The sequence below is a fragment of the Amblyraja radiata genome, chromosome 13 (assembly GCF_010909765.2).
Source record: "Amblyraja radiata isolate CabotCenter1 chromosome 13, sAmbRad1.1.pri, whole genome shotgun sequence".
Lineage (NCBI taxonomy): Eukaryota > Metazoa > Chordata > Chondrichthyes > Rajiformes > Rajidae > Amblyraja > Amblyraja radiata.
The window spans coordinates 7,285,797-7,313,737 of NC_045968.1; the positions used below are offsets into that span (position 1 = coordinate 7,285,797).

Below are 27,941 nucleotides of genomic sequence, written 5' to 3' on the forward strand. Positions count from 1 at the left end.
GGGGCCGCCTGGTCACGTGAGTGGCGGCGGCGGCGGCGGCGGCGGCGGGGACGGGGAGCGAGCGAGCGATGGCCGACGAGGAGGAGAGAGAAGCTCTGCTGCGCGAACACGACCGCCGCCCGCCTGACAGTCCGGCCTCCTGTTGCGGCCGCGTCGCCTCCGCCTTGTGCGACCCGCGGCGATGGCCTCACCGAATCGTGGTGCTCGTCCTCATGTGTTTCCTGGGTTTCGGTGAGTCCGCACAGAGAGACAGAGCAGCCGGTTCGATCCCCCCCTCCCCTCCCCTCCCCTCATGACATGTTGTCCCCTTGGTTTCTTCTTGGTCCTCCAAAATATTCCAAATGGAATTTAAACTGGAGGTGGTGCAGGAAGGGATTAAGCCAGAAAGGGTTATTGGGAAGAAAGCCCTCTCCTGGGGCACCTCCCTGGCTGATCCCCGGGACCTCTCCAGGCATGTGTAGGAAGATAATAATGCAGATGTGTCTTCGGCCCGAAACGTCGCCTATTTCCTTCGCTCCATAGATGCTGCTGCACCCGCTGAGTTTCCCCAGCAATTTTGTGTACCTTCGATATTCCAGCATCTGCAGTTCCCTTTTGAACAAGATAATGCAGATGTTGATTTACACCGAGGATAGATACAAAATGCTGGGGTAATACTCACCGGGACAGGCAGCATCTCTGGAGGGAAGGAACAGGTGACGTTTCGGGGTCGAGACCCTTCTTCAGACCTGTCAGAAGTCTGCAATAAAGTCTGAAGGCTCTCGTCCTCAAACGTCACCTATTCCTTCTATCCAGAGATGCTGCCTGCCCCGCTGAGTTACGCCAGCATTTTGTGTCTACGCCCCTCCCGACATGTCCCCTGTTCCCCTCTCGTGGGGCATCTCCTTTTTTTAATCAACAGTAAATGACAATGTAACCGAAATATGTGGTATCCCTCAATTGGGTGACTTGCAGTATTGTGAAAGCATAAATCCAGCATAGTTATTTTGGCACTGATGCTGCTAATGTACAAGAAAGGCTGTTACTGTGGAAAATACTGAAGGTTGCCATTAATGTGTGAATGAAAGTAGAGGAAGTCTGCTCCTGGGGTATTTTGGAGACCAGGGAGTAATGTATTTTCTCGTCACTGGTCGTGCATTCATCACCTTTTTTCTCTGTTACAGGTAGCTATTTCTGTTATGACAACCCAGCTGCTCTGCAAACCCAAGTTATGAGTGTAAGTTTTGAAAAACTGAATCGTTAATGTTGAATCACGGACTAATTTTAGAGCAATTTATTGGAGTTTGCTTATTTCAAACTAAATTGAATTTTATTGCCTTTGGTACATTGAATCCTTAATATGTTCGGCTGTCATGCGACAATTGTTAACTTCAATTGTTGGCCATGTGTGTGGTTGGAGCTGAGTACTGGAACTGCGGTCAGAGATATGGCTACATTTGTAAAGAACAGAAACTGTCGTAGAAGTTATTCTGTCAATGGAAGAGTTTACCACTCTGTCATCGCAGCCTTATTCCCATTGCGAATAATAAGGATGAGTGTAAATGGAATGACTCAGCAGATTCTGCCTAAATGCAGAAGTGGTTGCAGAGTCTGGGGAAGTCTACTTTCCATAGCAAGTGAAAAACATACCACTGATCGAAATCACGAGAAAAACGCTGTTTTCGGTTACCAGGGTACTGTCTGATTCACCTCTACCCCATTGCAAACATTGGACATTGTCTCTGGAACAGCTGTGCTATAGATGCTGAGAACTATGTTTTGCATTTTGTATCTTCCCCTTTGCTCTATTGTACTTGAGTTTGGCTCAATTTTATTTATGTGGAGTATTTTCTGATTTGATTGGATATCATGCAAAGCAAATCTTTTCATTGTACCTCAGTACACACGGCAAGAATTCAAGACAATAAGACAATAATCTATTCAATAATGAAATAGGTCGGCCATTCACCTCCTGATCTGCTGTTCACTATGATTTGATTGATCTTTTATCTTGGTTCTGCTCTCCTACATTAATTTCATATCCCTTTAATTTGTCTGTAGTTGAACATTGATCTCTTTGCAGTCCTCTTGGGGAGAGAAATGTGTCAATTTTATCAGCTGCTAGTAGGAAGAAAAGCTTCTATTAAGATGCTGCAAAACTGCTAATGTTAAGATTCTGCTTAGGCATTTAATAAAGTCCCTCGTGGATGGCTAATCCCGAAGACTAAAATGCATGGGACTCACAATGATTTGGTCATCTGGATTCAGAACTGATGTACTCGTAGGAGGCAGAGCATTGTGGTGGAAGAGTGTTATTCTGGCTGGAGGTCTGCGACCAGTGGAGTTCTGCAGGGATACATGTACACGAGTTAGTAAGTTCACAGTTGCCACCTAAATTGATGGTGTTGCTGACATAATGCACAACAGGGTATAAATCAGATAGAGAAATGTGTGGAGAAATGGCAGATGGAGATTAATCCAAGCAAGTGTGAGGGGCTGCACTTCGTGAGGTTGCTAAGAATCTTAAAGAGCTTTGATGTAGAGAGGGAGCATAGGGTCCAAGTCCTAGCTCCATGAAAGGGGCAACACAAGTAGATTGGTAAAGAAGACACATGGTATGCTTGCCTTTATAGGTTGGGCCATTGAGTATAAGAGTCAGGAATTCATGTTGCGGCTTGTATGTCTTTGGTTAGGCTGCATTTCGAATATTGTGTGCAGTTCTTGTTGTGGCATTACAGGAAGGATGTCAAGTCTACGGAGAGGGTGCAGAAGATATTTGCCAGAATGTGCCCAGATTAGAGGCTATTGGGTATAAGGAGAGTTTGGACAAACCTGGATTGTTTTCTCTGGAGCATTGATTATAGAAACATAGAAATTAGGTGCAGGAGTAGGCCATTCGGCCCTTCGAGCCTGCACCGCCATTCAATATGATCATGGCTGATCATCCAACTCAGTATCCCGTACCTGCCTTCTCTCCATACCCTCTGATTCCCTTAGCCACAAGGGCCACATCTAACTCCCTCTTAAATATAGCCAATGAACTGGCCTCAACTACCCTCTGTGGCAGAGAGTTCCAGAGATTCACCACTCTCTGTGTGAAAAAAGTTTTTCTCATCTCAGTTTTAAAGGATTTCCCCCTTATCCTTAAGCTGTGACCCCCTGTCCTGGACTTCCCAAACATCGGGAACAATCTTCCTGCATCTAGCCTGTCCAACCCATTAAGAATTTTGTAAGTTTCTATAAGATCCCCTCTCAATCTCCTAAATTCTAGAGAGTATAAACCAAGTCTATCCAGTCTTTCTTCATAAGACAGTCCTGACATCCCAGGAATCAGTCTGGTGAACCTTCTCTGCACTCCCTCTATGGCAATAATGTCCTTCCTCAGATTTGGAGACCAAAACTGTACGCAATACTCCAGGTGTGGTCTCACCAAGACCCTGTACAACTGCAGTAGAACCTCCCTGCTCCTATACTCAAATCATTTTGCTATGAAAGCTAACATACCATTCGCTTTCTTCACTGCCTGCTGCACCTGCATGCCTACTTTCAATGACTGGTGTACCATGACACCCAGGTCTCGCTGCATCTCCCCTTTTCCTAATCGGCCACCATTTAGATAAAAGTCTGCTTTCCTGTTTTTGCCACCAAAATGGATAACCTCACATTTATCCACATTATACTGCATCTGCTATGCATTAGCCCACTCACCCAGCCTATCCAAGTCACCTTGCAGCCTTCTAGCATCCTCCTCACAGCTAACACTGCCCCCCAGCTTAGTGTCATCCGCAAACTTGGAGATGTTGCATTCAATTCCCTCGTCCAAATCATTAATATATATTGTAAATAGCTGGGGTCCCAGCACTGAGCCTTGCGGTACCCCACTAGTCACTGCCCGCCATTGTGAAAAGGACCCGTTTACTCCTACTCTTTGCTTCCTGTTTGCCAGCCAGTTCTCTATCCACATCAATACTGAACCCCCAATGCCGTGTGCTTTAAGTTTGTATACTAATCTCTTATGTGGGACCTTGTCGAAAGCCTTCTGGAAGTCTAGATACACCACATCCACTGGTTCTCCCCTATCCACGCTACTAGTTACATCCTCGAAAAATTCTATAAGATTCGTCAGACATGATTTACCTTTCGTAAATCCATGCTGACTTTGTCCAATGATTTCACCACTTTCCAAATGTGCTGCTATCCCATCTTTAATAGCTGACTCTAGCAGTTTCCCCACTACCGATGTTAGACTAACTGGTCTGTAATTCCCCGTTTTCTCTCTCCCTCCCTTCTTAAAAAGTGGGGTTACGTTTGCTACCCGCCAATCCTCAGGAACTACTCCAGAATCTAAAGGGTTTTGAAAGATTATTACTAATGCATCCAATATTTCTGGAGCTACTTCCTTAAGTACTCTGGGATGCAGCCTATCTGGCCCTGGGGATTTATCGGCCTTTAATCCATTCAATTTACCCAACACCACTTCCCGACTAACCTGGATTTCACTCAATTCCTCCAACTCCTTTGACCCGCGGTCCCCTGCTATTTCCGGCAGATTATTTATGTCTTCCTTAGTGAAGACGGAACCAAAGTAGTTATTCAATTGGTCCGCCATATACTTGTTCCCCATGATCAACTCACCTGTTTCTGACTGCAAGGGACCTACATTTGTTTTAACTAATCTCTTTCTTTTCACATATCTATAAAAACTTTTGCAGTTAGTTTTTATGTTCCCTGCCAGTTTTCTTTCATAATCTATTTTTCCTTTCCTAATTAAGCCCTTTGTCCTCCTCTGCTGGTCTCTGAATTTCTCCCAGTCCTCTGGTATGCTGCTTTTTCTGGCTAATTTGTACGCATCATCCTTCGCTTTGATACTATCCCTGATTTCCCTTGTTATCCACGGATGCACTACCTTCCCTGATTTATTCTTTTGCCAAACTGGGATGAACAATTTTTGTAGTTCATCCATGCAGTCTTTAAATGTCTTCCATTGCATATCCACCGTCAACCCTTTTAGAATTAATTGCCAGTCAATCTTGGCCAATTCACATCTCATACCCTCAAAGTTTCCTTTCTTTAAGTTCAGAACCATTGTTTCTGAATTAACAATGTCACTCTCCATCCTAATGTAGAACTCAACCATATTATGGTCACTCTTGCCCAAGGGGGCACGTACAACAAGACTGCTAACTAACCCTTCCTCATTACTCAATACCCAGTCTAAAATAGCCTGCTCTCTCGTTTGGTTCCTCTACATGTTGATTTAGATAACTATCCCGCATACATTCCAAGAAATCCTCTTCCTCAGCACCCCTGCCAATTTGATTCACCCAATCTATATGTAGATTAAAGTCATGCATTATAACTGTTTTGCCTTTGTCGCACGCATTTCTAATTTCCTGTTTGATACCATCTCCAACTTCACTGTGGCCTGTACACAACACCCACCAGCGTTTTCTGCCCCTTAGTGTTTCGCAGCTCTACCCATACTGATTCCACATCCTCCAAACTAATGTCCTTCCTTTCCATTGCGTTAATCTCCTCTCTAACCAGCAACGCTAACCCACCTCCTTTTCCTTTCTCTCTATCCCTCCTGAATATTGAATATCCCTGGATGTTCAGCTCCCAGCCTTGGTCACCCTGGAGCCATGTCTCCGTGATCCCAACTATATCATAATCATTAATGGCTATCTGCACGTTCAACTCATCCACCTTATTACGAATACTCCTTGCATTGAGACACAAAGCCTTCAGGCTTGTTTTTACAACGCTCTTGCCCCTTATACAATTATGTTGAAAAGTGTCCCTTTTTGATTTTTGCCCTGGTTTTGTCTGCCTGCCACTTTTACTTTTCACCTTGCTACCTATTGCTTCTACCCTCATTTTACACCCCATGCCTCTCTGCTCTTGTACCCATCCCCCTGCCACATTAGTTTAAATCCTCCCCGACAGCACTATTCAATTCAATTCAACTTTAATGTCATTGCACAAATACTGAGTATCGGTACAACGAAATGCAGTTTTGCGTCAGTCCGTAGTAGTGCAATATAGAAATTTAAAAAAAAGAGGATACAGAACAATAGAAAATGCAGAATAATTAAACAATGGGGACGGAGGGACCGGAGGAATCTATCGGCGGGACTCCGAGTTCAGCAATGCGACGGTATGATTGTAGAAGCTGTTCCTCATCCTACTGGTACGAGACCTGAGGCTCCTGTACCGCCTCCCTGATGGGAGGAGGGCAAACAGTCCATGATTGGGGTGGGAGGGGTCTTTAATGATCTTCCCAGCTCGTTTCAGACACCGTTTTCGGTGGAGGGCATCCATGGCAGGGAGTGGGGCGCCGATGATGTGCTGCGCGGTTTTCACCACCCGTTGTAGTGCCTTCCTGTCCGCAACAGTGCAGCTGCTGTACCATGCCGTGAAGCAGGCGGTCAGGATGCTCTCGATGGTACACCTGTAGAAGTTGGTCAGGATCTGGGGGGACAGGTGGGCTTTCTTGAGCCTCCTCAGGAAGTAAAGGCGCTGCTGTGCCTTTTTGATCAGCTTGGAGGTGTTGAGGGACCAGGACAAATCCTCCGAGATGTGTACCCTGAGGAATTTGTAGCTGGAGACGCGCTCCACCTCAGTCCCGTTTATGTGGATGGGGGTATGTCTGCCCCCTCTGACCTTCCTGAAGTCGACAATAAGTTCCTTCGTCTTCTTGGAGTTGAGGACGAGGTTATTATTGGCACACCAGGTTGTCAGGTGCTGGACCTCCTCTCGGTAGGCTGACTCATCGTTGTCACTGATCAGTCCTACCACCGTGGTGTCGTCAGCAAACTTAATGATGGCGTTGGATCCGTACTTAGGGATGCAGTCGTGGGTGAAGAGGGAGTAGAGGAGAGGGCTGAGCACACAGCCCTGTGGCACTAGCAAACACTCCCACAAGGACATTGGTTCCATTCCAGCCCAGGTGCAGACCGTCCTGTTTGTACTGGTCCCACCTCCTCCAGAACTGGTTCCAATGCCCTAAAAATTTGAATCCCTCCCCCTTGCACCATTTTTCAAGCCACGTATTCATCTGCAATTTCCTCCTATTTCTACTCTGACTGGCCCGTGGTACTGGTAGTAATCCAGAGATTATCACCTTTGAGGTCCTACTTTTAAGTTTATCTCCTAGCTCCCTAAATTCATCTTGTAGGACCTCATCCCTTTTTTTACTTATATCGTTGGTGCCAATATGCACCACGACAACTGGCTGTTCACCCTCCCCCTCCAGAATGTTCTGCAGCCGTTCAGTGACATCCCTGACCCTTGCACCAGGGAGGCAACATACCATCCTGGAGTCTCGTTTGCGGCCGCAGAAACGCTTATCTATTCCCCTGACAATTGAATCCCCTATTACTATTGCCCTTCCACTCTTCCCCCCCCCCCTCATGTGCCGCAGAGCCACCCATGGTGCCATGAACTTGGCTGCTGCTGCATTCCCCTGATGAGCCATCTCCCTCAACAGTATCCAAAATGGTATACCTGTTTAGGAAGGAGATCGAGGTGAAATCTGACAGAAATATATAAAATAATGAGAGCCATATGTGCGGTAGACAGTCAGAACTTTTTTACCAGGGTGAAAATGTCAAAGACTAGAGGGCAAAACTTTAAGGTGAGTTGGGGGCAATGTTTAAAGATGATGTGCGGGGCAAGTGTTTACACAGGGAGTGGTGGGTGCCTGTAATTCGCTGCCCGGAATGGTGGTGGAGGCTGATACGATAGTGGCATTAAAGAGGCTTTTAGATGGGTACATGGGTATGCAAGAAACGGAGAGATATCACATTCAGGAGATTCATTAAACTTTGCATTGTGTTGAATTTTTTGTGGATTGGAAGGCCCAATCCTGTGCTGTACACAAGATTAATATTCTGTTTAACCATTTAATGTACAATCAACATGTTTTTGCCCACCTCAGACTCAATTACATACTTTTGTGAGCTATCACCAATTGTGTCTGCAGCTTTTCAGGATGTTCTGCATTTGAAGCTTTACGTCAAATAAATGAATTGCCTACTTTTAAAATTGCAGTTCCATTTCCTGTTTGAACAGATTACTGTCAGATTAGGCAATATTAGTAAATTGTCCTACAGTTGGTCAAATGTAATGCTGAAGGTGCTGCGTGGAGAATAGTTCTGCTTCTCAAATCTAGTCCATTTGCATGAGTGACAATGTATTTCGGGGCACTTGGTTATTTTCAGTGATTTAAGTTGTGAAATAGATAACTTGCTTATTTTTGTGATCATTGTTTTTTGTAAAACTGAACTAACTTAACACTCAAATAGTATTTAAATATTGCTTTAAAAGCTTAATTATGCTGGTTTGTTATATGCAAAGTACTTTGAGCAGAAAATCTTGAATTATCTTGGTGATTTGGGATTTTAAAATAAAGAGCCACAATGCTTTTGAAACCATTCAGTTTGTAGGAACGAGGTTGGGTGTGGGATTTGCTTGTTGATGTTTGACTTTCGGCATTGAGAAACTTGCTCAAATTTAACATTGCCAAGACAATTCTTCTTTCACAAAACGCACAGTACTGGAGGAACGCAGCAGGTCCAGCATCTGCAGTCTCTTGTGCCTCCTTATCATTAAATGTTTAATTCAATTGTATGTCATTGAAAGTAATGTTGATTAATTTCTGTTTTTATAAATGTAATGCTTCAGTTGAAGCAATTGCTATCTATGTTCAAAATGTTTGAATTGAATTTGAAAAAATGGGTTTTGCAAATAGTTTTGATGTGAAGGTGAGAACACCCAGAGCACACATTCTTTATCTCCAACCTCTCCCTATAGCTAATAACCTGTTATCCAGGCAGCATTCTGCAAAAGCTCTTCTGCACCCTGTCCAAAGCATCCACTTTTTTCCTATAATGGGACGACCAGAACTGCACACGCTACTCCAAATACAGCCTAGCTAAAGTGCTAGAAAACTGCCACGTGACTTCCTGCTTCTTGTACGTAATGCCCCAACCAATATAGGCAAGCATACCAATCACCTTATCTACTTTTGTTGCCACTTTCAGGGAGCTATGGACTTGAACCACACAATCCCTCTGTACATCAATGCTGTTAAAGCTCTTAGCATTATCTGCATACTTTCTCCCTACATTCAACCTTGCAGTCTCTCCTTTTGCATTCTTTGCACATTTTAGTTCTGATTCCAGTATTTACAATATTCAATTTATTTGATCATTTTGATTAATTGTACATTGCACTCCTTTTTTATATCATGATGCCATTGAATTAACCTGTACTTGTATGAGATTTTGGAATTCTTGACAGGATTTGAAAATCCAACATTATATGATAGTATTCAATTTTATTTTGCAGGATATGCAAGTCAATACTGCTAAATTCATGCAGCTATATGCCTGGTATTCTTGGCCCAATGTTATACTATGCTTTCTTGGAGGATTTTTACTGGACAGAGTATTTGGAATGCGGTAAGAGCATAAGCAAGAGTATTTGCATTTTCTGCAATTTAAATTATGAGATTGATATATGTAGTTCTTAAAATAGGTAAATTTATATATATATATATGATCTTTAAACCACAAATGTAATATATGAAAAACTTTCCTTTCAGTTTGGGAACAATAATCTTCAGCTTGTTTGTCTGTGTTGGGCAAGTGAGTAGAAATACTATTTCTTTTCTATCTGTGTTTCCATATAAACTCTTTATTGAAACTGTGATATTGTTTTCTTCACTTTGTGCTCCCCTATCCCAATACAGACTGTAACTTCAGAATTTTGTTTCAGAGTTCACGTGAAGTGGAATCTATCTGTTGGAATTTGGTGTAAAATAAGCCAATAAGTCTTCCACTCAAAAAATTATGGTTAATTCTTTCTTGCCCTTGACACCTTTTTCCAGCATTTTCGCAAAGTCCGTGACTCCTGCAGTTACATTTCTATCAAGCTCCACTTCAATATGTTGAATAATTCGATCTCCAATTCTTTGGAATCTCTTGGATAGAGAATTAATTAGTAGAAAATTCTAAAGATTCACAACCTCACCATCTGAAGTGTGTGCACATACTTCCTTAAATATGGAGACCTACTCTGGACAGTATTCCTCGTGGGGTCTCGCCTGTAATTTTGACTCAAAACTTTACAACTTTTGTACTTCGTGCCAATTGCGATATAAGCCAATGTTCTATTCTAATAGCCTTGGAAATTTTTCACTTGAGCTGCAATAATGCTCTCAATGATTATGCTACTCCAAAGAGTCTTGATCACGCACATAAGTAAATTTTACCCAGTAGTTAGAATTTCAATAGGATGGTTGACATAATTGCAGCTATATTTTTAGCTGCATGGCTCCAAGCAGTGCTGAGGCAAGATGGAGGGAGATGTGAGTAGCAAGCAAGATTCAGGCAGTTTTCCTATCAGAATGCCTTTTCCACCAAAATAAATAAGCCCCTTTTGCCCAGAGACTGAGAAACATGGGATTTGCTATTGTCATAAAAAAAAAAAAAAAATTATTGGGGGAAATATGTTGATCCTTCTTAATTTGTTTTCAATATAAATTTAACGAAAAAAACTTTTTATGGCCAGTGAAACCATTCACTCTAATGGGTCATTCCACCTGTGTTTAGTGTAAAACTGTGGAGCAGCTTTGATGTGCATTTGAACCCTTGCCACAATAAGATTAGCTACTGTGTGGATCGATAGTGAGTACAGAGACATGTGCCGGCATCTGACCTCCAACTTATTACACACGTCAATGAAAGGAAATTACAATTTGGTGTTTGTGTTTAGGTTATTGTTGCAACTGGAGCTCTGTTGAATGCGTTTTGGCTTATGGAACTTGGAAGATTTGTGTTTGGGTGAGTTCGTGCTTGTTTCTTCACTGTGTATGTCCTGGTCAGTAACAGACATCAATGTTCTTTGAACTTTGGAGACAAAGCAACAATTATTTTCCTTCATTTATTTTATCACTGGTATCAACCCAGTTATTCAAAGATATCTGATGCTTAACGTTAAGATAACATTGAATAGAGCATCTATACTTGTAAAACCTACTAAGGAATCTAAAGGTAGTGAAAAGGCATTGTTGTCTCTTTTCTTCAACAAGTAGAAAATTAACTTAATGTCCTTGCTGAACAATGGCTATAAATGTCAAATCTGAATTAACACATTATATTAAGGGTATAAGAAATAAGAGGTCATATAATTTGAGCATTTGCAGCCTTTTCTATTGTAATGTCTATTTTCAAATAATTAAAGTACTAGTTTCTGGATGCATAAACAAAATAATTTCAGTATTCATTGGTATCTCATGGATAAAATTGAACAATGCTGAACGAGAATGAACAATGCTGAACAGTATTCCAGATGGGGTCTCATCTGTAATTTTGCCTCAAAACATTACAACTTTTGTACTTCGTGCCATTTGCAATATGTGCCATTTCGAGCATCATGTTCCCAATGTTGGGGGAATCCAGAGCCAGGGGCCATAGTTTAAGAATAAGTGGTAAGCCATTTAGAACGGAGATGAGGAAAAGCTTTTTCACACAGAGAGTTGTGAGTGTGTGGAATTCTCTGCCTCAGAGGGAGGTGGAGGCTGTTTCTCTGGATGCTTTCAAGAGAGAGTTAGAAAGAGCTCTTAGGGATAGTGGAGTTAAAGGATATGGAGAGAAGGCGGGAACGGGGTGCTGATTGTGGATGATCAGCCATGATCACATTGAATGGCGGTGCTGGCTCGAAGGGCCGAATGACCTACTCCTGCACCTATTGTCTATTGTGCAATTTTGACCACCAGGGATGCCGCATGATTGGCAGCCCCGCCAACAGTCTGTCTGTTTTTTCATCTTTTTAATTTATTTTTAGTGCGTTTTAAAAGTCTGTGTAAATGTTCTCTGGTTTATTTTATGTGGGGGTCGGGGGAAACTTTTTTTCAGTTTCTTACCTTGCCGGAGATGCAATTGTTTTCCGGATCGCATCTCTGGTCGCTCTGCGGCCTACCATCGATGGAGCTGGATGCCTCCTCGGACTGACTTTGGGCCCCACCGCGGAGCGTGGACTTAACATCGGAATTGATCCCTTGCCTGGGGTCGCTCCAACCATGGCCTGCAGACTACATCGGGAGCTTGCAATCTCGGGAGAGGCTAGTCGGGAGCTCCAACGAACGCAGAGGCTCGACCAGCCCCGACGCGGGGTTCGATTGCCCGGTGCGGGGTAGCTGACATCCCCCCCGATGCGGAGGGCCCAAACACCACCGGCTACGAGAGTCAAGATTGTCCCGCCGACCTTGGGATAGGAAAGAAGGGAAGAGATTTGAACTTTTTTATCGCCTTCCGTCACAGTGAGGAATGTGGAGAAGTCGCTGTGGTGGATGTTAAAATGTATTCTGTGTGTTCCGTTGCTTTTTATTTGTATGACTGACTTGGCAAATGAAATTCCTCGTATGTTGCAAAACATAACTGACTAATAAAGTATTATTAAATGTGATGAAATTGACAAGCCATTTTCTTAGACTGAAGATCTGAGTAGCACAAAAAACATAAGCAATTAAAACTTCCATTTATGCAGTGCATTTAATACAAGAAATTACCCCACAATATTTTTAATGGTCATCATACGCTTCGGTCTACATGATCTCCCAGTTGCCAAACACTTTAACTCCCATTTTCATACTGACCTTTCTGTTCTGGGCCTCCTCCATTGTCAGAGTGAGGCCAAACATAAATTGGAGGAACAACTCATATTTTGCTTAGGCAGCTTACAACCCAGTGGTATAAATATTGATTTCTCTGTCTTCAAGTAAACCTTGCATCCCCTCTCCATCCCTTCCCCACCTTTGTCGTCGTACCAGTTTTACTGTTGTCCTGTTGAGTTCCTCTGTTCACTCATCACCTATCTCACACCCAATAATGGCCTATTGTGTGCCCCACGTATCCTTGATTATTGATGCTTTTTGCGTATCTTCTATTAATTTCTCCTAAGTAACATCTATATCTCTTGTTCCCCATTCCACCGACTAAGTCTGAAGAAGGGTCTCAAACCGAAACGCCACATATTCCTTTTATCCAGAGATGCTGCCTATTCTGCTGGGCTACTCCAGCTTTTTGTGTCTGTCTATGAGAAAATAATATTGGCACTGAAGTTGAAGAGCAGCAATGATTTTAATGAAAGTGGAGCAGGCTCAAAGGGCCATAGAGCTTTAGCTTCATTTGTGCAGACTCTAGCAGTGGTACAAATGTTTAGCAAGCAACACCATATTTAATTACAGTGTTCTTTGACTTTTTAAAAATCTTTTTTCACTATTTAGACCATGATATGGTTGTTACAAATGGCCTTTACCAACATGTAATAATGAGGTATATCCACTTTGCCCAATATGACCTGACGTTAGTTATGAATAAAATGGCAAGTGCAAAGTAATCAGATTTTTTTCCTTCAACAGGATTGGTGGTGAGTCACTAGCCGTTGCACAAAATACATATGCCGTCAGCTGGTTTAAAGGCAAAGAACTAAACCTTGTGTTTGGGTTACAACTGAGCATGGCTAGACTGGTAAGATTGCACTTTATAGATCCTGATATTTTTTAAATGCCCAAAATGGCCAAAATTTGAATCCCTTCGTTAAGGTATGTGGCAACATTTTAATGCACATCTACAATGAAGATAAATAGAGCTAATCACAAGGTAGACACAAAATGCTAGAGTAACTCAGCAGAACAGGCAGAGAAGGAATGGGGGACGTTTCGGGTCGAGTCCCTTATTTTGACATGGAATTCATTAAAGTGTTTGTACAAATAAAGAACTAATGAGCAAGTGACGGTGAAATCGGCGAGTATTACTGAGGCAAGGGTGGGCTGCCTTGGAGAGAAAAAAATAATATTGCGCTGAGCTTTTATGTTTAATAAGATTGTCTTTCGTTTTGGGAGCTTGCCACTCGTAATTTAGTTCCATTTTATTAGTTACAATTCTATTGCGTCAATATTGTAAAATAACTTTGGGGAGCACAGTAAGGATGTGTGCTCATACCTGTGAACCCTTAAGACAAATTCTAGATGTCAAAGTAATGAGAAGAATGCTATTTGGTCAGTCTTAGTTCATCAATCTGGAATAATCTGAAGGTTCTCAGAACTTCAAGTTATCAATCCTTAAAGATATTCTCAGTGCTCACCTCCACTATTATATTTAGTATTTTCTTTCTTATTATATGCTGTCCCGCTAAGGAGCACTAATTTTAATCTGAATATCTTGTCCTATTCAGTCTGAAATACATTTTCATTGTTTAGTATTTCATTGGATACGTCAAATGGCATAAAACGAGAAGGATTCTTGCTGAATTTAACATAATTTAAGTAAGTAAGTAAGTTTATTGGCCAAGTATTCACATACAAGGAATTTGCATTGGTGCTCCGCCCACTAGTAACAACATGACATACAGTGACAGTTACGAATGACTCAGAAAACACTAAACATTAATAATAATAAAACATTAATGATAAGACACCATTGATCAAGCATGTTAACTGGATAGCTCCTGTTTTCTGCACTGTTTTTAATACTTGAAATATGTTCATAATACTGACTAGGGATGGGTACACAGCTTGTAATGTGATCTTGTCATCAAACAAGACCTCTTTTGACTTCATTTGGTTAGATGGATAATTGGTATGAATCTATTTTCTCCGTTATATTTGTTATGCAACATGTTGATCATGAAATCTGTGCAGGCTTCAACACATTTCAGTTTCATTATTTGTTATTTTGTGTTCTGTTACTGGAGGAAGTTTGGAGTTATAGTTTTAATTTGTCTATCTTTTGTTTTCCTCATACAAATAGTTTCTGCAATTCCTGAGCTCCCCTGATTCTATTGCTTTTAAATAGGCACAGTTTAGTAAATTGAAAGATGCATATCAGCAGAAGATTGCATTTTTTTAATGATATTGTCCAGTGAATGAAAATGCAAAGTCAGTTTAATGTCTATTCATAAGTCTCTAACCAACAAGTCTGAAAATTAATTTATAAAAGTGCAGTTTTTGTGTTACCATGACATTGTGTAGAAACTTTTACATTTCTTTTACAAGTAAAAATTGATAGATATTTGCTGCGCCTTCATTTAAAACTGTTGGTTGAGGATGCATTTTATTGCAACTTTTCAATTTTGAAAAATAAAAACTAAAAGTAATTTACATTTCTCATTTGTACAAGACTGTAAAACTTAAATTATAACTTTTGCTCATATACAGGGTAGTACTGTAAACATGAACATTATGGGATGGATCTATTCCAGAGCAGCAGAGATGGTAGGCTCCGTGGGCCACAGGTCGCTTGGTATAAGTCTCATGATAGGTGTGTAGCTTTTTTTCCCACTGTGCATTAACTTAGCAAATTGGGTAGTTTTGCTGTAATGTGTGTTTCCATAATGTGAATTGCATATAATGCAGTTGATGAATTAGGGAACACTATTCATATAATGCAGGCAGAATTGCTTACCAGGCAATTTTGATCAGGAGCGAGCCCCAACAGTAATCACCTGCATCGTCCCATAATCCTCCGACATTTTCGCCACCTCCAACGGGAACCCACCACTAGCCTTCCCATCTCCGCCGCTTTCCACAGAGTCCGTTCCCTCCACAACTCCCTGGTAAACCCGTCCCATCCCACCAAAACCACCCACTCCCCAGGTACTTTCCCCTGCAACACCTGTCCCTATATCTCCCCCCTCAACTCTGACAGTCTTTTCAGGTGAGGCAGATGTTCACTTGCACCTCCTCCAACCTCATCTGCTGTATCCGCTGTTCCAGGTGTGGACTCCTGTATATGGGCAAGACCAAACACAGGCTCGGCGATCGTTTAACTGAACACCTCCACTTGGTCCGCCTAAACCTACCTGATTTCTCAGTTGCTAAACACTTTAATTTCTCCCTCCCATTCCCACACTGACCTTTCTGTCCAGGGCCTCCTCCATTGTCAGAGTGAGGCACAGTGCAAATTGGAGGAACAGCACCTCATATTTCGCTTGGACAGCTTACACCCCAGCAATATGAATGTTGACTTCTCTATCTTCATATAACCCTTGCTTTCCCTCTTTCTCCATCCTTCCCCCTTCCTAGTTCTCCAACCAGTCTGACTGTCTCTGATTACATTTTCTCTGTTTGCTTTGTTGTTGCCTTCTCCCAGCTAACAATGATCTATTCTACACTTTCCTTGATCTCCATCCCCTTTGTCTTGTTTTCACACTTTCCACATTTTATCTCTGTATCTCCCTCTCCCCTGACTTCAGTCTGAAGAAGGGTCTCAACCCAAAACATCACCCATTCCTTCTATCCAGAGATACTGCCCGTCCGGGGGAGTTACTCCGTCATTTTGTGTCTATCTTTGTCCCTTCAGATCACAGGTAGCCATCTTTACTGCAGGAGGCCGCTAAAGAGACTTACTTTCAAAATTCATGAGCAGAAAAAATGCTATCATGGAAAACAGAGTAGTTCTGTGGCAGGCCTTTTAAAACAGTTACTTTAGAAATTGAGAATCGCTCCTATTAATATTTGTGCAATGATACTTTGTTAAATGCAACATACAGCCTTAAATATTTTTAGCCAGCAGTAGCAAAATAAATTCATAGCTATTAAAAAACACCTTTACTTTGGAAACATACTGGGGAGGGGGAAATAGCTTTGTTTTTGTGAGTCTGAAGCACTCTAACCCCTATTTCCCCCTTTTCCTATTCAGACAATCGGTTATATAGCATGATTTTTTATAATGTGAAGTTTTCTAATGTAAATTTTTTTAAATAATACAGCATTATTGTTTGTATTCCAGAATTGAATGTCAGTCGCCAGAATTAAGCCTGGCTTTGTTGATGATATTTCCCATGTTTATTTTGAATTTTGGTTCAAGAAGTTCATTTTTTTCTAATGAATTTTTTCCATTGTTAAATAACAGGCACAGAAGTGAAAACATTCTTTGTGAAAGGGCCAATCATGGTTCATTTAATAATTATGGCAATACTGTTTTAGAAACTGGGTATTTCTGGGTTTTATACTTTTATTATTTAGAAATTTACCTCAAACCTTTTCAGTGGAAAAGTAACTTGTATCGACTGGTCCTTCCCAGCTTACGAACGCCCAACATGTATAGCCCATGTGTATCTATATATATATATAAACAAGCGTAAGAAGATTGGCAGCTGGATTTGTTGGTTGCTGCAGGCTCTAGGCATCTTCTGCTGTGTGGGAACTTGGGCCACGGCAATATCTAAATTATTTGGATAAATGCAGTAATTGAGTTACAGGTTGCCTTTGGTTGACCCTGTTATAATCTAAATATTTTGCTGGGTGGCCACGTTTCTGACATGCAACCATTTTGGCTTGCCATATCATAATCTGGTGAGGACTGATATTGTGTTGTAGAGCTTGCCATGGCTATATGTTCAGGTGGTGTTGCACTTGTTCAGAAAAAAGAGCTTTGCCTCGCGTCTTTTATTCACATGTGCAATTATTTCGCAGTATTACATAGTGGTGAAAACCTGAATGATGGTTGGTATTTGGATATTTGAGTACGTTAGTCATGATTCTTGTTTTAGGCCAGCTTTAACAAAAGTATTTTAATCCGGCTTACTGAACCATAAGTAAAATTGATTTGATATTTACAATCTTTGGTTTGCTGATGTAAGAAATTATTTTTTTACAACATTCTTAACAAATCATTAAAATATAGAAAGGTTGCATTTATTTGCATCATCATGTTTGGATTTTGAAATGTTTCACGTAGAGTTATTTAATTTGAAATATTGTGTTACTCACACAAACCACTTGTTAGCAACTTCTTATAATGGTCATGTTGGTCAAACAATTGTGATTTATAGGCTCCACTCAAAATTTCCGGGGACCCTCAGGGTGGTGTATCTTTATTGGATGGAAGTTTTGGACTTTGGAGTTAAGATGATTATATATGTGCCTATTGTGGCAATTCACATAAACATTAAACACATTATTTGAAAAAGAATATTGCCCCAGGCCAGTATTTTTTTTCTCATTTGTGGAAAAGGGACGGTCATTTTATACAAGGTAAAAAAAAATTTTAAATGAGAGGAATTACTGTTTATTCTCCATTAGATTGTGGGGAAAAAAAATCTAATGTTGATATCTTGGATCATGTTTAGAATAATTCCTACTGAATATGTGGTGCATGTTCAAACTATATTTTATGTCTTTGTGCAGCTGCCTCAACATGTGTGTTCTCCTTGTTGTGTGCATTCTTCATTGGTTACTTGGACAGAAGAGCCAAGAGGATTTTAAACAAAGATCAGGGTAAAACAGGTGAGATCAAATATTGCAGTATAAGTAACTGAAGTTAATCCTTCTAAAAACATTCAACCTTAAAAAAAAAAATTCAGCCATTATGAAATGAAATATGATCTGATTTTTGTACTTTGCAATAATCATCTGTTGTAATGTTCCTTGCTTTATTCATTCAGCACACTTTCTTTTGGTGCTGACAAATGGCAATGTTTTTTTCAAATTTTGTAAGTCAGGGATGGTTGAAAGTTGCATCAAACTTTAATACAACTGACAGTATTGTAGTCCAGGAGTGTCGTGATTGCAAGCCAGGTTCAGCATCTGCCTTGCATATTGTTAATTGCTTGCTGAAATGCTTCAGAATAGAACAAGTGGAAATAAGTTGGAAAAAATACACCTTCTTGTCACGAGATACACTGATCTTGTCCTCTAGTCGAACTCTCAGTGCATGGTGTATCTTGTGGAGCTCACAGTCCCTTGGGAGGATGCTGTGCAGGAAGCCTTCGAAAGAAAGAAACTTCGATATACAGAGCTTGCAGCGGAGGCAGAACAGAAGGGATGGAGAGCCAAGATCTGCCCTGTAGATGTTGGATGTCGAGGATTCGTGGCAACATCAACCGTAAGACTGATGAAGGATCTGGGGAATCAGCGGACAAGCCCTATGCCAGGCCATCAAAGAAACATCACGAGTGGCAGAGCAGAGTAGCCAGTGGCTCTGGCTGAAGAGGAAAGACCCCATTTGGTCTCCCAAATAACCGACTAGACAGATGCAGAGGGGGGTGGTTCTGGGACAGCAGAATGCACCGCTGAGCCTACTGGAGACGTCGTGGGTTCAATCAGTGAAATGTCAATGAAAGTAGGTGCCCACTTGATAACCCCAATGATGTGTCTGCCAAGCCTTTCTCAACATCGGAAGAGCACAGGTGTGCATAAGGCTCCCATCACCACCGGGAGCATGTTGATATTTGGCACTTTGGATCTTTAACATCTTGTCCTGTGTATTTGGAAGCATTTACCATGGAATTATCCAGTGACTTCTGTGAATAGAATGGCTGACATCAAGGGAAAGACCTTGTGACTGCTGGAAAGACAGCTGACAGGAGGAAATAGACCCCACCTGGTGCAGGCATGGGCCAACTACCCATGTCAGCAGGATCCAATACTATTCAGTATTTTGAAGACACCCGCTTATGGCTACGAAAATAATTAAAGAACGAAAACCCCTAGAGTCTGCGTGAGTGGGTGCGGAAGAAGACTCATTGACGGATAATATGGCTATAGACCTAGGAACGGAAAAGACCATGAGCAATACAAGAACCATGCGCACAATCAGCATCCGAAAAGAGGCTTCAAATCTGCTCGCGTGGCTGGATGAAAATAACATCTTCAAAGGGCTTGAAAATACATCAAGGAAAGAAAGGGTGCTTGAGAGAGGGAAAACAGGGACCTCGCATTGATAAGTACTTCCTGAGACGTCAATCAAGTCAGTCGAATGAAGTCCAGCGACTGGAGTCTCACCAAAGCTTGCAGGGCACAGCCCCCCTGATGAAGGAAACTCAAGCACAGTAACGCAGGCAGAGGAAGATATGGAGCCCATCCAGCCAAGAAAACCAGCAATGGAAAAAAAGATCAGTGGAAGAAAACCTTGCGTCAAATAGCCTGGAGCCTCAGAGAAGAAAGAATGGGAGACCATAAATGCAGACCTGACCAGTATCCTACAGGGTGTAAGGATGACCCTGGCAGAATCAAGGGACACTGTCATCCGAGCTGCTGCTCCAACCCTGGCAACAGGAAAGAAGTGGACGGCTAAGAATGCGACACAGCAGACAAAATCTGCTCTCCACCAAGGCGACATGATAGGGCAATAGGAAGAAGTGGCTTAGGGCTTGGCGGAAAGCGACCTTGCTAGAACAAGGCATCATCACTGAAGCGCCGTAAGTTGGTCGCGGCCGAAGTCCGCCGACGAGGAGTTGAGTAGGTGTGCCAAGGCTGTGTCGCAAGCTAAACAGGGTCAGTGGATGAGATGGGAGAGTGTGGAAAAGAGGAAGATCAGCTGGAAGGACATGTGGGAGATGGAGGCGAGCAGGATATGTTTCCTCATTCGGGCAACCTGTGATGTCCTTCCTAGCCCAAAAAATTTCTACCAATGGCTGGGCGAAGATCCATTATGCCCCCTGTGTTCAACACCAGCCACGCTTAAGCATATCCTCACTGGGTGTAAAGTAAGGCTCTCCCAAGGACGGTACACCTGGAGACATAATCAAGTGCTCAAATGCCTGGCAGCGACTCTGGAACGCAGGAGAACAACCAGCAATGCCCTGCCACCCAGAACAACCAACCCAGTTAAGCCAATTGCCTTTGTTCGGGAGGGGGAACAAAGGCAATGGAATATTCCACCAAGGACCAGGTTTGGACAGCTGGAGGCAGCTGGTGCTGGATGTGGATCAACGGCTTACAGTTCCATCTGCCCGGTAGAAGTTGGATGTCGAGGATTCGTGGCATCTTGTCCTGTGTATTTGGAAACATTGGGCTTCCGTCCACAGATGAAACATTAGAATAGTTTTATTGTCTTGTTTTGAAATATTGTAGTGTAAGGAAAAAGGACTGTTTTTTATGTTACATTACTATTCTGTTTTAATGATTAATTTTCATTTTGTAGATTGAATACAATATTCATTTACATGTTTGGAACTTTTAGAGCTTAGACTTTGCCAACTGCTTTGTCTTTAGAGTTGGAAGTTGCTTCGCTTAACTTATTTATTTTTTAACTTTGATCAAGTTGGTTCCTACAATGGCGTGTTAGTTCAGAAATATGCTGCAGTGATTGCTATTTGATTAAAAGGCCATTGTATCAATGAACCAGTTGGTTTACAAATTAAACAGTTGTGAAGAATTAGTATTTTGAGATCCTGGCTGCAATCTTGCAAATTATTAAAATAACTGGCACGGTAAATGCTTGACATTTTTTTTCTAATTCTTCTAGGTGAAGTTGTTAAGCTGACAGATGTAAAAGATTTCCCATTATCCCTCTGGCTTATATTCCTCATCTGTGTCTGTTATTATGTGGCTATATTTCCATTTATTGGACTTGGAAAGTGAGTGCATTTCCTGTCATAATCTAAGGTCAAATGTTGGTTTGTTTATGTTTCAGGGCTTTGGTGTTAATTTTACATTGCGCAGGTAGAAACATAGAAAATAGGTACAGGAGGAGGCCATTCGGCCCTACGAACCAGCACCGCCATTCATTGTGATCATGGCTGATCGTCCCCAATCCATAACCCGTGCCTGCCTTCTCCCCATATCCCTTGATTCCACGCCCCTAGAGCTCTATCTAACTTTCTCTTAAATCCATCCAGTGATTTGGCCTCCACTGCCCCCTGTGACAGGGAATTTCCAGGGAGTTCAGTAGTTAGTATTGAACATTAATGTTAATATAACATGAAGCCATGTTAAATCTTAAGCCCTGTCTGAGAGCAAGTACATCTTGGACTGCAATATCTTGGATTCGGGCATTAATAGAAAATACGAGGGATAGACATGGGCATGGACCCCTGGCATTTGTAATTGTTTATCCTGCTGTGACATCTAAAATTTAATCTGAGCACTATGACCCAAAAACAGGAAAATGACTGGATAAAAATATGCCAAGCATGGCACGAACCAATGGATCAGTGACCATTTCAATAAAAACAAAGCAAAGAGTGGCTCTTGAATGCAATGAAAATAGTTATTTGTTAATTTAGATACCATAAGGAAATTTGACTGTGGGTGGTTATGATGTTCATGTCCAGAGGAGAACTCAATTTCGATCTCAAAAGGGGAAATCATGAAACAAGGTGGTGCTAAATGGAAAGGGAAGAAGATAATTCAACAAGCCATACTTTGCTGGAGATGGTGCGCAGCTTTCATCTTAAAAGATCTCAAAATGAAATAATCTATCACTGCAGAACTTCAAATCAGCATTATGTTTTTGTTTGGCCCAGTGATTATTGGCTTTAAGTTAATGAGTTATTTTGGACTGTTTGGATTGTCAATATGGGATTGTGTAACAAACCCAAACTATACTTCTGAAAGTTGAGGAACTAGGAATTAACTATTTTGGGTTTCCTATTTAGATAGAATAAGAACAGGTGAGGGAAAAAAAACCTACACAATGAGACCATGTGTTGCTCCTTTTGTGGAGTGAAGTAGTATGAATAAAATATGTCATATTTTCTTGCTACATCACTTCAGTTTCATGCTGAAGATAACATTTGATTGTCATTCCGGTACCCGGCTCTGGTTTTATTTCAATATTTTTTTAACCAGTGTGTTATGTATTTGAAGACTAGCATTATTAGCTATAGAAAATTGTGTATATAAATTTTTCCTGTTTACAATATTTTTTCTGACAAAATTTCTAGAATGATTAATTATTACATAGAAACATAGAAAATTGGTGCAGGAGTAGGTCATTCGGCCCTTCGAGCCAGCAATATGATCATGGCTGATCTTCCAAAATCAGTACCCCGTCTGGCTTTTTCCCCCCATATCCCTTAATTCCTTTAACCCTAAGAGCTAAATCTCTTGAAAATATATATTGTCAACCATATTTTGATGGTTGACAGCTTCCATATTTGCTCATCCCACACCACAATTAAAACAGCAATTTACAAACTGAAAGTATCTATTTGAATTCAACTAATATCCAAACATTAGACATGTATATTTCTGTGAATTAGTGTATAATCAACTTTTTTTAACTTTGCAGAGTGTTCTTCATTGAGAAATTCAACTTTACTGTAAAGGAAGCCGGTTTTATCAACAGGTACTTAAGTTCAATCAGTTGTTGGTTTAATTGATGTGCATGTCAAATAAATAGGCGATTGAGTCTGATCAATAAAGCATTAGCTAAAAAAAAATTGTTATCTGTTTACATCAACTGCATTAATACCTTTAAAGATTCTGTACTGGAATTTGTTATTTTTCTAATTGTGAGTGAATTTTGACATAAATTAATTTTTGCAGCAATTAGTGTATGTATCAGTACATTAACCTTTTTCAAACTAGATCAATTTATAAAAATAATTTGAACCATTTGTTATTGCATTCTAATCAATTTAGTAAAAGAATGCTAATAGATTTCACCATAATTTATTGAGCCACAGTATTATGCAGGGCCACAGGGATGTAATATTTGTGAAGAAATAATTTGGAAAAAATAAACGTTCAGCTATTTTCTACTACATCCATGTTAGTTCACAGAATGGGTAGATGCGACAGCTAAAAAGATATATGGGGAAACTGCATTTATCAGCCAATGCATAAAATATAAGTGGGTGTTTATAATAGAACAGAATGAAACACAAGGTGACCGTGAGTGCAGTTAACAATGCTAGAAGAGGGAGGATGTGATTTTCCCAGATAGGGCAAAGTAGCAATACTTGAGGAAGCTGTCTGCTAAACTGATGTACTACAATGCTGAGAACCATATTCTGCGTTCTGCATCTTCCCCTTTGTTCTTTATATTGTACTTGAATTTGACGATTTTATATATGTATAGTTCCTCTGATCTGGTTGGATAGCATGCAATACAAAGCATTTTCTTATACCTTGGTACAGGTGACAATAATAAACCTACACCTAACCTGTCAGGGCTGGAGAATTTTAATTGGGAGAGTAGCTGTGACGTGTTTGCCTTCTTTATGCATTGTGGGGGAACGTAGAATAGTACAGCACAGGAACAGGTCATCCGGCCCACAATGTTTGTGCTAAGACCTACTCATAACTGCCTGCATATTTTCCATATCCTTCCACTACCTGCACATTCATGTGCCTATCCAAAAGTCTTTTAAATGTCACTATTATATCTGCCCCCCCGGTAGTGCGATCCAGGCACTCAACACTCTTAAAAAAAAATCTGTGCCACACATCTCCTTTAAACTTTGCCCCTTAAGGCTATGCCCTCTAATATTTGATATTTCCATCCTGGGGTGGAATAGTTCTGACTGTCTACCCTATCTATGCTTCTCATCATTTTGTAAACTTCTATCAGGTCTCCTTTCAATCTGTTGCATTCAGAGAAAACAATCCAAGTCTGTCCAAACTCTTTGTGCAGTTGTTGCCCCCTAATTCTGGTAAACCTCTTCTGCCCTCTTTCTAAAATCTCCAGATCCTTCCTGCACAATGCACCAAATGTAGCCTAATGAAAACCCTATAATGATGCATCATGACTTCCTGACTCTTGTACTCAATGCCCTGACCAATGATTTTGATTTAATATTGGGAAGTTTAACTGAAATGTGTAAATCTGAGAACAGGAAAAGGACATTTCTTTTTGAAGAGAAGTCAGTAAATCGAGTGAATTGGCAGTCGGGTTATGGAGAGTGACTTATTTTGTGCTTTAACATTGTCTGATTTCATGACATTCATGTTGGAAACGTGGTGAATTGAATTTGATCACAGCTATCAAACAATTTAAAATTGTTCAATTTTGAAACCTTATAAACTTATTTTGTCAACATAAGGATGATCTGGCATCTGTAACTTTGAACTTCAAATGTGACAGATTGCTCCAATATAATTCTGGTTACAGAAGAGAAATGTTTGAACACTAATACTCTTTCCAATATTCTTTCTTTCTAGCATTGTATACATTATCTCTGCTCCAGCTTCGCCTTTTCTGGGCATTTTGGTGGATAAAGTCGGAAAGAATATTTTTTGGGTTATGTCTGCTGTTCTGATGACTCTGGCTGCTCATATGATGTTAGCATTCACCTTCTGGAACCCTTGGATTGCCATGGTAACATCATTTTCAATATAACTACCTTAAAAAAATCAGTTCATTGTCTCTAGATTTTTCATGCTGTGGGTTTAAAAGTAGCAAGTTAACTCATTCATATTGCAGCCTGAACTAATGTTGTAAATTAATCTTTAACTGTGCTTAAATACATTTCAACCTAACAAGAGTAATGGGTAAAACCTAATCATGTATTTGGATACATCCTCCACAACAAACATTTAGCTTAATTCTTAGTGTCATTTTAGGGCTCAAAGTAAAAGTAAGTATTGATTCATAGTCCAAGTTTGCCTTTGTCTCATATTGAATGTCAGTAATTTGAGATCAATGTCATGTTTGATGAATAACATCTTTGTTAGAATATGGAAAGTATTAACTTTTGATGTCCGCTATCAGAATTATATAGTCTGATTGTGTCAAAAATATTTTTAGAATTCTCATATTTTAATACAACTTGGCTTTTTATTTTACTGTGACCAAATTTAGATTTGAAAGTTCTATATTCAAGCATATTTGGGATAAAAACCTTTTTAATTTCAGTGTCTGCTGGGAGCATCGTATTCTTTGCTTGCCTGTGCATTGTGGCCAATGGTGGCCTTCGTTGTTCCTGAACACCAGCTGGGAACAGCTTATGGCTTGTAAGTAGTAATACTCCAAACTTGATTCAGTGTGGCAAAACGAATGCCCTAATAGCAATTAAAGTGGCGCATTGCACAGGATGTTCGCTCTTTTAAGAAATTATTTCACTCTCCTAATGAAGCTTGGACAAAAAGTAAAGCTGAATACTGAGTTGTAATCCATATCGATATTAATGACATGGGTGAGAAGAAAGATGGAGTTTTGCAAAGGAAATTTAGGGAGTTGGGTGAATGTTGAAAAGCAGGACCTCTGTGGGTATAATCACCAATTCAGTTTATTTGGTAGACAAAAGTGCTGGAGAAACTCAGCGGGTGAGGCAGCATCTACAGAGCGAAGGAAATCGGCAACGTTTAGTTGATTGTCACGTGTACCGAGTTACAGTGAAAAGCTTTTGTTGCGTGCTGATGTTTCCTTGTGCCATACGAGTATAGAGATAGGAAGGTCGAATAGGTAAATGTGTGGCGAAAGAACTGGTACAGAAGGGATGACTTTCCAGCGCAGTGAGGTCCAATATAAGAGGACCAATAAGAGGTCAAGCTTTAAGTTGGGAGGAGAGAAGTTCAAAGGAGATTTGAGGGGTAGATTATTTTCAACAGAGGTTTGAGAAATCTGGAGCAAGTTGCCCCAGGTGATGATGGGGGCAGGTACAATGACTGATTGGACAGGTGTTTGGATAGGAAAGGTATAGTGGGATCCAGGTCTAATGTCGGCAGATGGGATTAGCATGGTTAAACCTCATGGATGAGTCATACAGCAATACAGTGTAGAAACAGGCCCTTCGGCCGAACTTGCCCGCACCAGCCAGCATGTCCCAGCTACACTAGTCCCACCTGCCTGCGTTTGGTTCATATCCCTACAAATCTGTCCCATGCAAGTACCTGTCTAACTGTTCCTTAAATGTTGGGATTGTCCTTGCCTCAACTACCTCCTCCAGCAGTTTGTTCCATGCACCCACCACCCTTTGTGTGAAAAAGTTACCTCTCAGATTCCTATTAAATCTTTTCCCTTTCACCTCAAACCAATGTCTTCTGATCCATGATTCACCTATTCTGGACAATAGACTCTGTGCATCTACCCAATCTATTCCCCTCATGATTTTATACAGCTCAATAATGAGTGAAGAAGGGTCTCGACCTGAAACGTCACGTATTCCTTCGCTCCATAGATGCTGCCTCAACCGCTGAGTTTCTCCAGCACTTTTGTCTACATACAACTCAATAAGATCACCCCTTATCCGCCTGCACTCCAAAGAATAGACTCCCAGCCTACCCAACCTCTCCCTACAGCTCAGACCCTCTAGCCCTGGCAACATCCTTGTAAATATTATGTGTACCCTTTCCAGTTTGATAATAGGTGGGCTGTTTCTGTGTTGTACTTTGACTATATGAGATTACGTTCTGCAATTGTCAGTCCGGGGAAGATCCTCATTTTTGGTTTCATTTTTCTCAAAACCACACACCTTGCATGTTTTTTGTTAAGAACTCTCCAGTTCCATGGTTTCATAACCATTTAAGCATTTCATAGTTTTGTGTGGACAATTTAACTGTTTGTCAACTTAATTGTAGATATTTGTTATCCATTGTAAATATTTGAACATGTCATTTCAGCATGCAGTCCATACAGAATCTGGGTCTTGCGGTGGTTTCAATCATTGCAGGTTCTTTATTGGATTCAAAAGGGTACCTACTACTTGAAGTGTTTTTTAGTGCTTGTCTTTGTGGTAAGCATTATATATTCTGTATTTTGTTTTCATATTTGGTAGTGAATTGGTTGTGTTGCTTGGGATGATGACCTAAGTGTAGCAATGGAGCAATCTGTTCAGTTCATAAAACTAAACTACAATTTCTGGTATTCAAAATGCCCCCCCATTGATCCTAATAATCATGAAGATGTGATGCAAACGCAGTCATCTTTTAAAAAAAATGATTTTAAAAAAAGGATGCGTGAGAAACTGGGTCCCACTGATCAATTGGAGAGCATCTTAATTTCACTACAGGTGCACAACCTTTTATCCGAAAGCCTTGGGACCAGACACTTGTCGGATTTCGGAATTTTTCGGATTTCCGAATGGAAGATTTTTAGCGTAGATTAGGTAGGTAGCGCGGGCGGCTTGAAAAGTCTGGAGCGGCTGCCTCTTCCCCGGAGACCGGGGAATCATTGTAAATCATTGCATAAATGGTAGTCAGTTAGTTTGGAGGGATTTTATGTGGTGGGGGGGGGGGTGAAGGGGGAAACTTTAATTCTTAGTCCCCTACCTGGTCGGAGAGGCGG

The 27,941-nt window shown here is 41.0% G+C and overlaps 1 protein-coding gene across 2 annotated transcripts in view; it reads left to right on the forward strand.

The window, feature by feature from the left end:
- Nucleotides 1–5: 5 nt before the first annotated feature.
- The window catches only part of mfsd1 (major facilitator superfamily domain containing 1), a 41,303-nt gene continuing 13,367 nt past the window's right edge, over nt 6–27,941 (forward strand). The window contains exons 1-13 of one of the 2 annotated variants that reach the window (XM_033031157.1): nt 6–231; nt 1,164–1,216; nt 9,331–9,443; nt 9,587–9,629; nt 10,759–10,826; nt 13,406–13,514; nt 15,203–15,305; nt 18,176–18,274; nt 21,237–21,348; nt 23,004–23,060; nt 24,878–25,034; nt 25,572–25,669; nt 27,278–27,390. In XM_033031157.1, coding sequence (XP_032887048.1) covers nt 69–231; nt 1,164–1,216; nt 9,331–9,443; nt 9,587–9,629; nt 10,759–10,826; nt 13,406–13,514; nt 15,203–15,305; nt 18,176–18,274; nt 21,237–21,348; nt 23,004–23,060; nt 24,878–25,034; nt 25,572–25,669; nt 27,278–27,390 — 1,288 coding nt within the window. In that variant the 5' untranslated portion in view covers nt 6–68. The remainder of the gene's footprint in view (nt 232–1,163; nt 1,217–9,330; nt 9,444–9,586; nt 9,630–10,758; nt 10,827–13,405; nt 13,515–15,202; nt 15,306–18,175; nt 18,275–21,236; nt 21,349–23,003; nt 23,061–24,877; nt 25,035–25,571; nt 25,670–27,277; nt 27,391–27,941) is intronic. The other variant, XM_033031156.1, reaches the window with a different exon arrangement.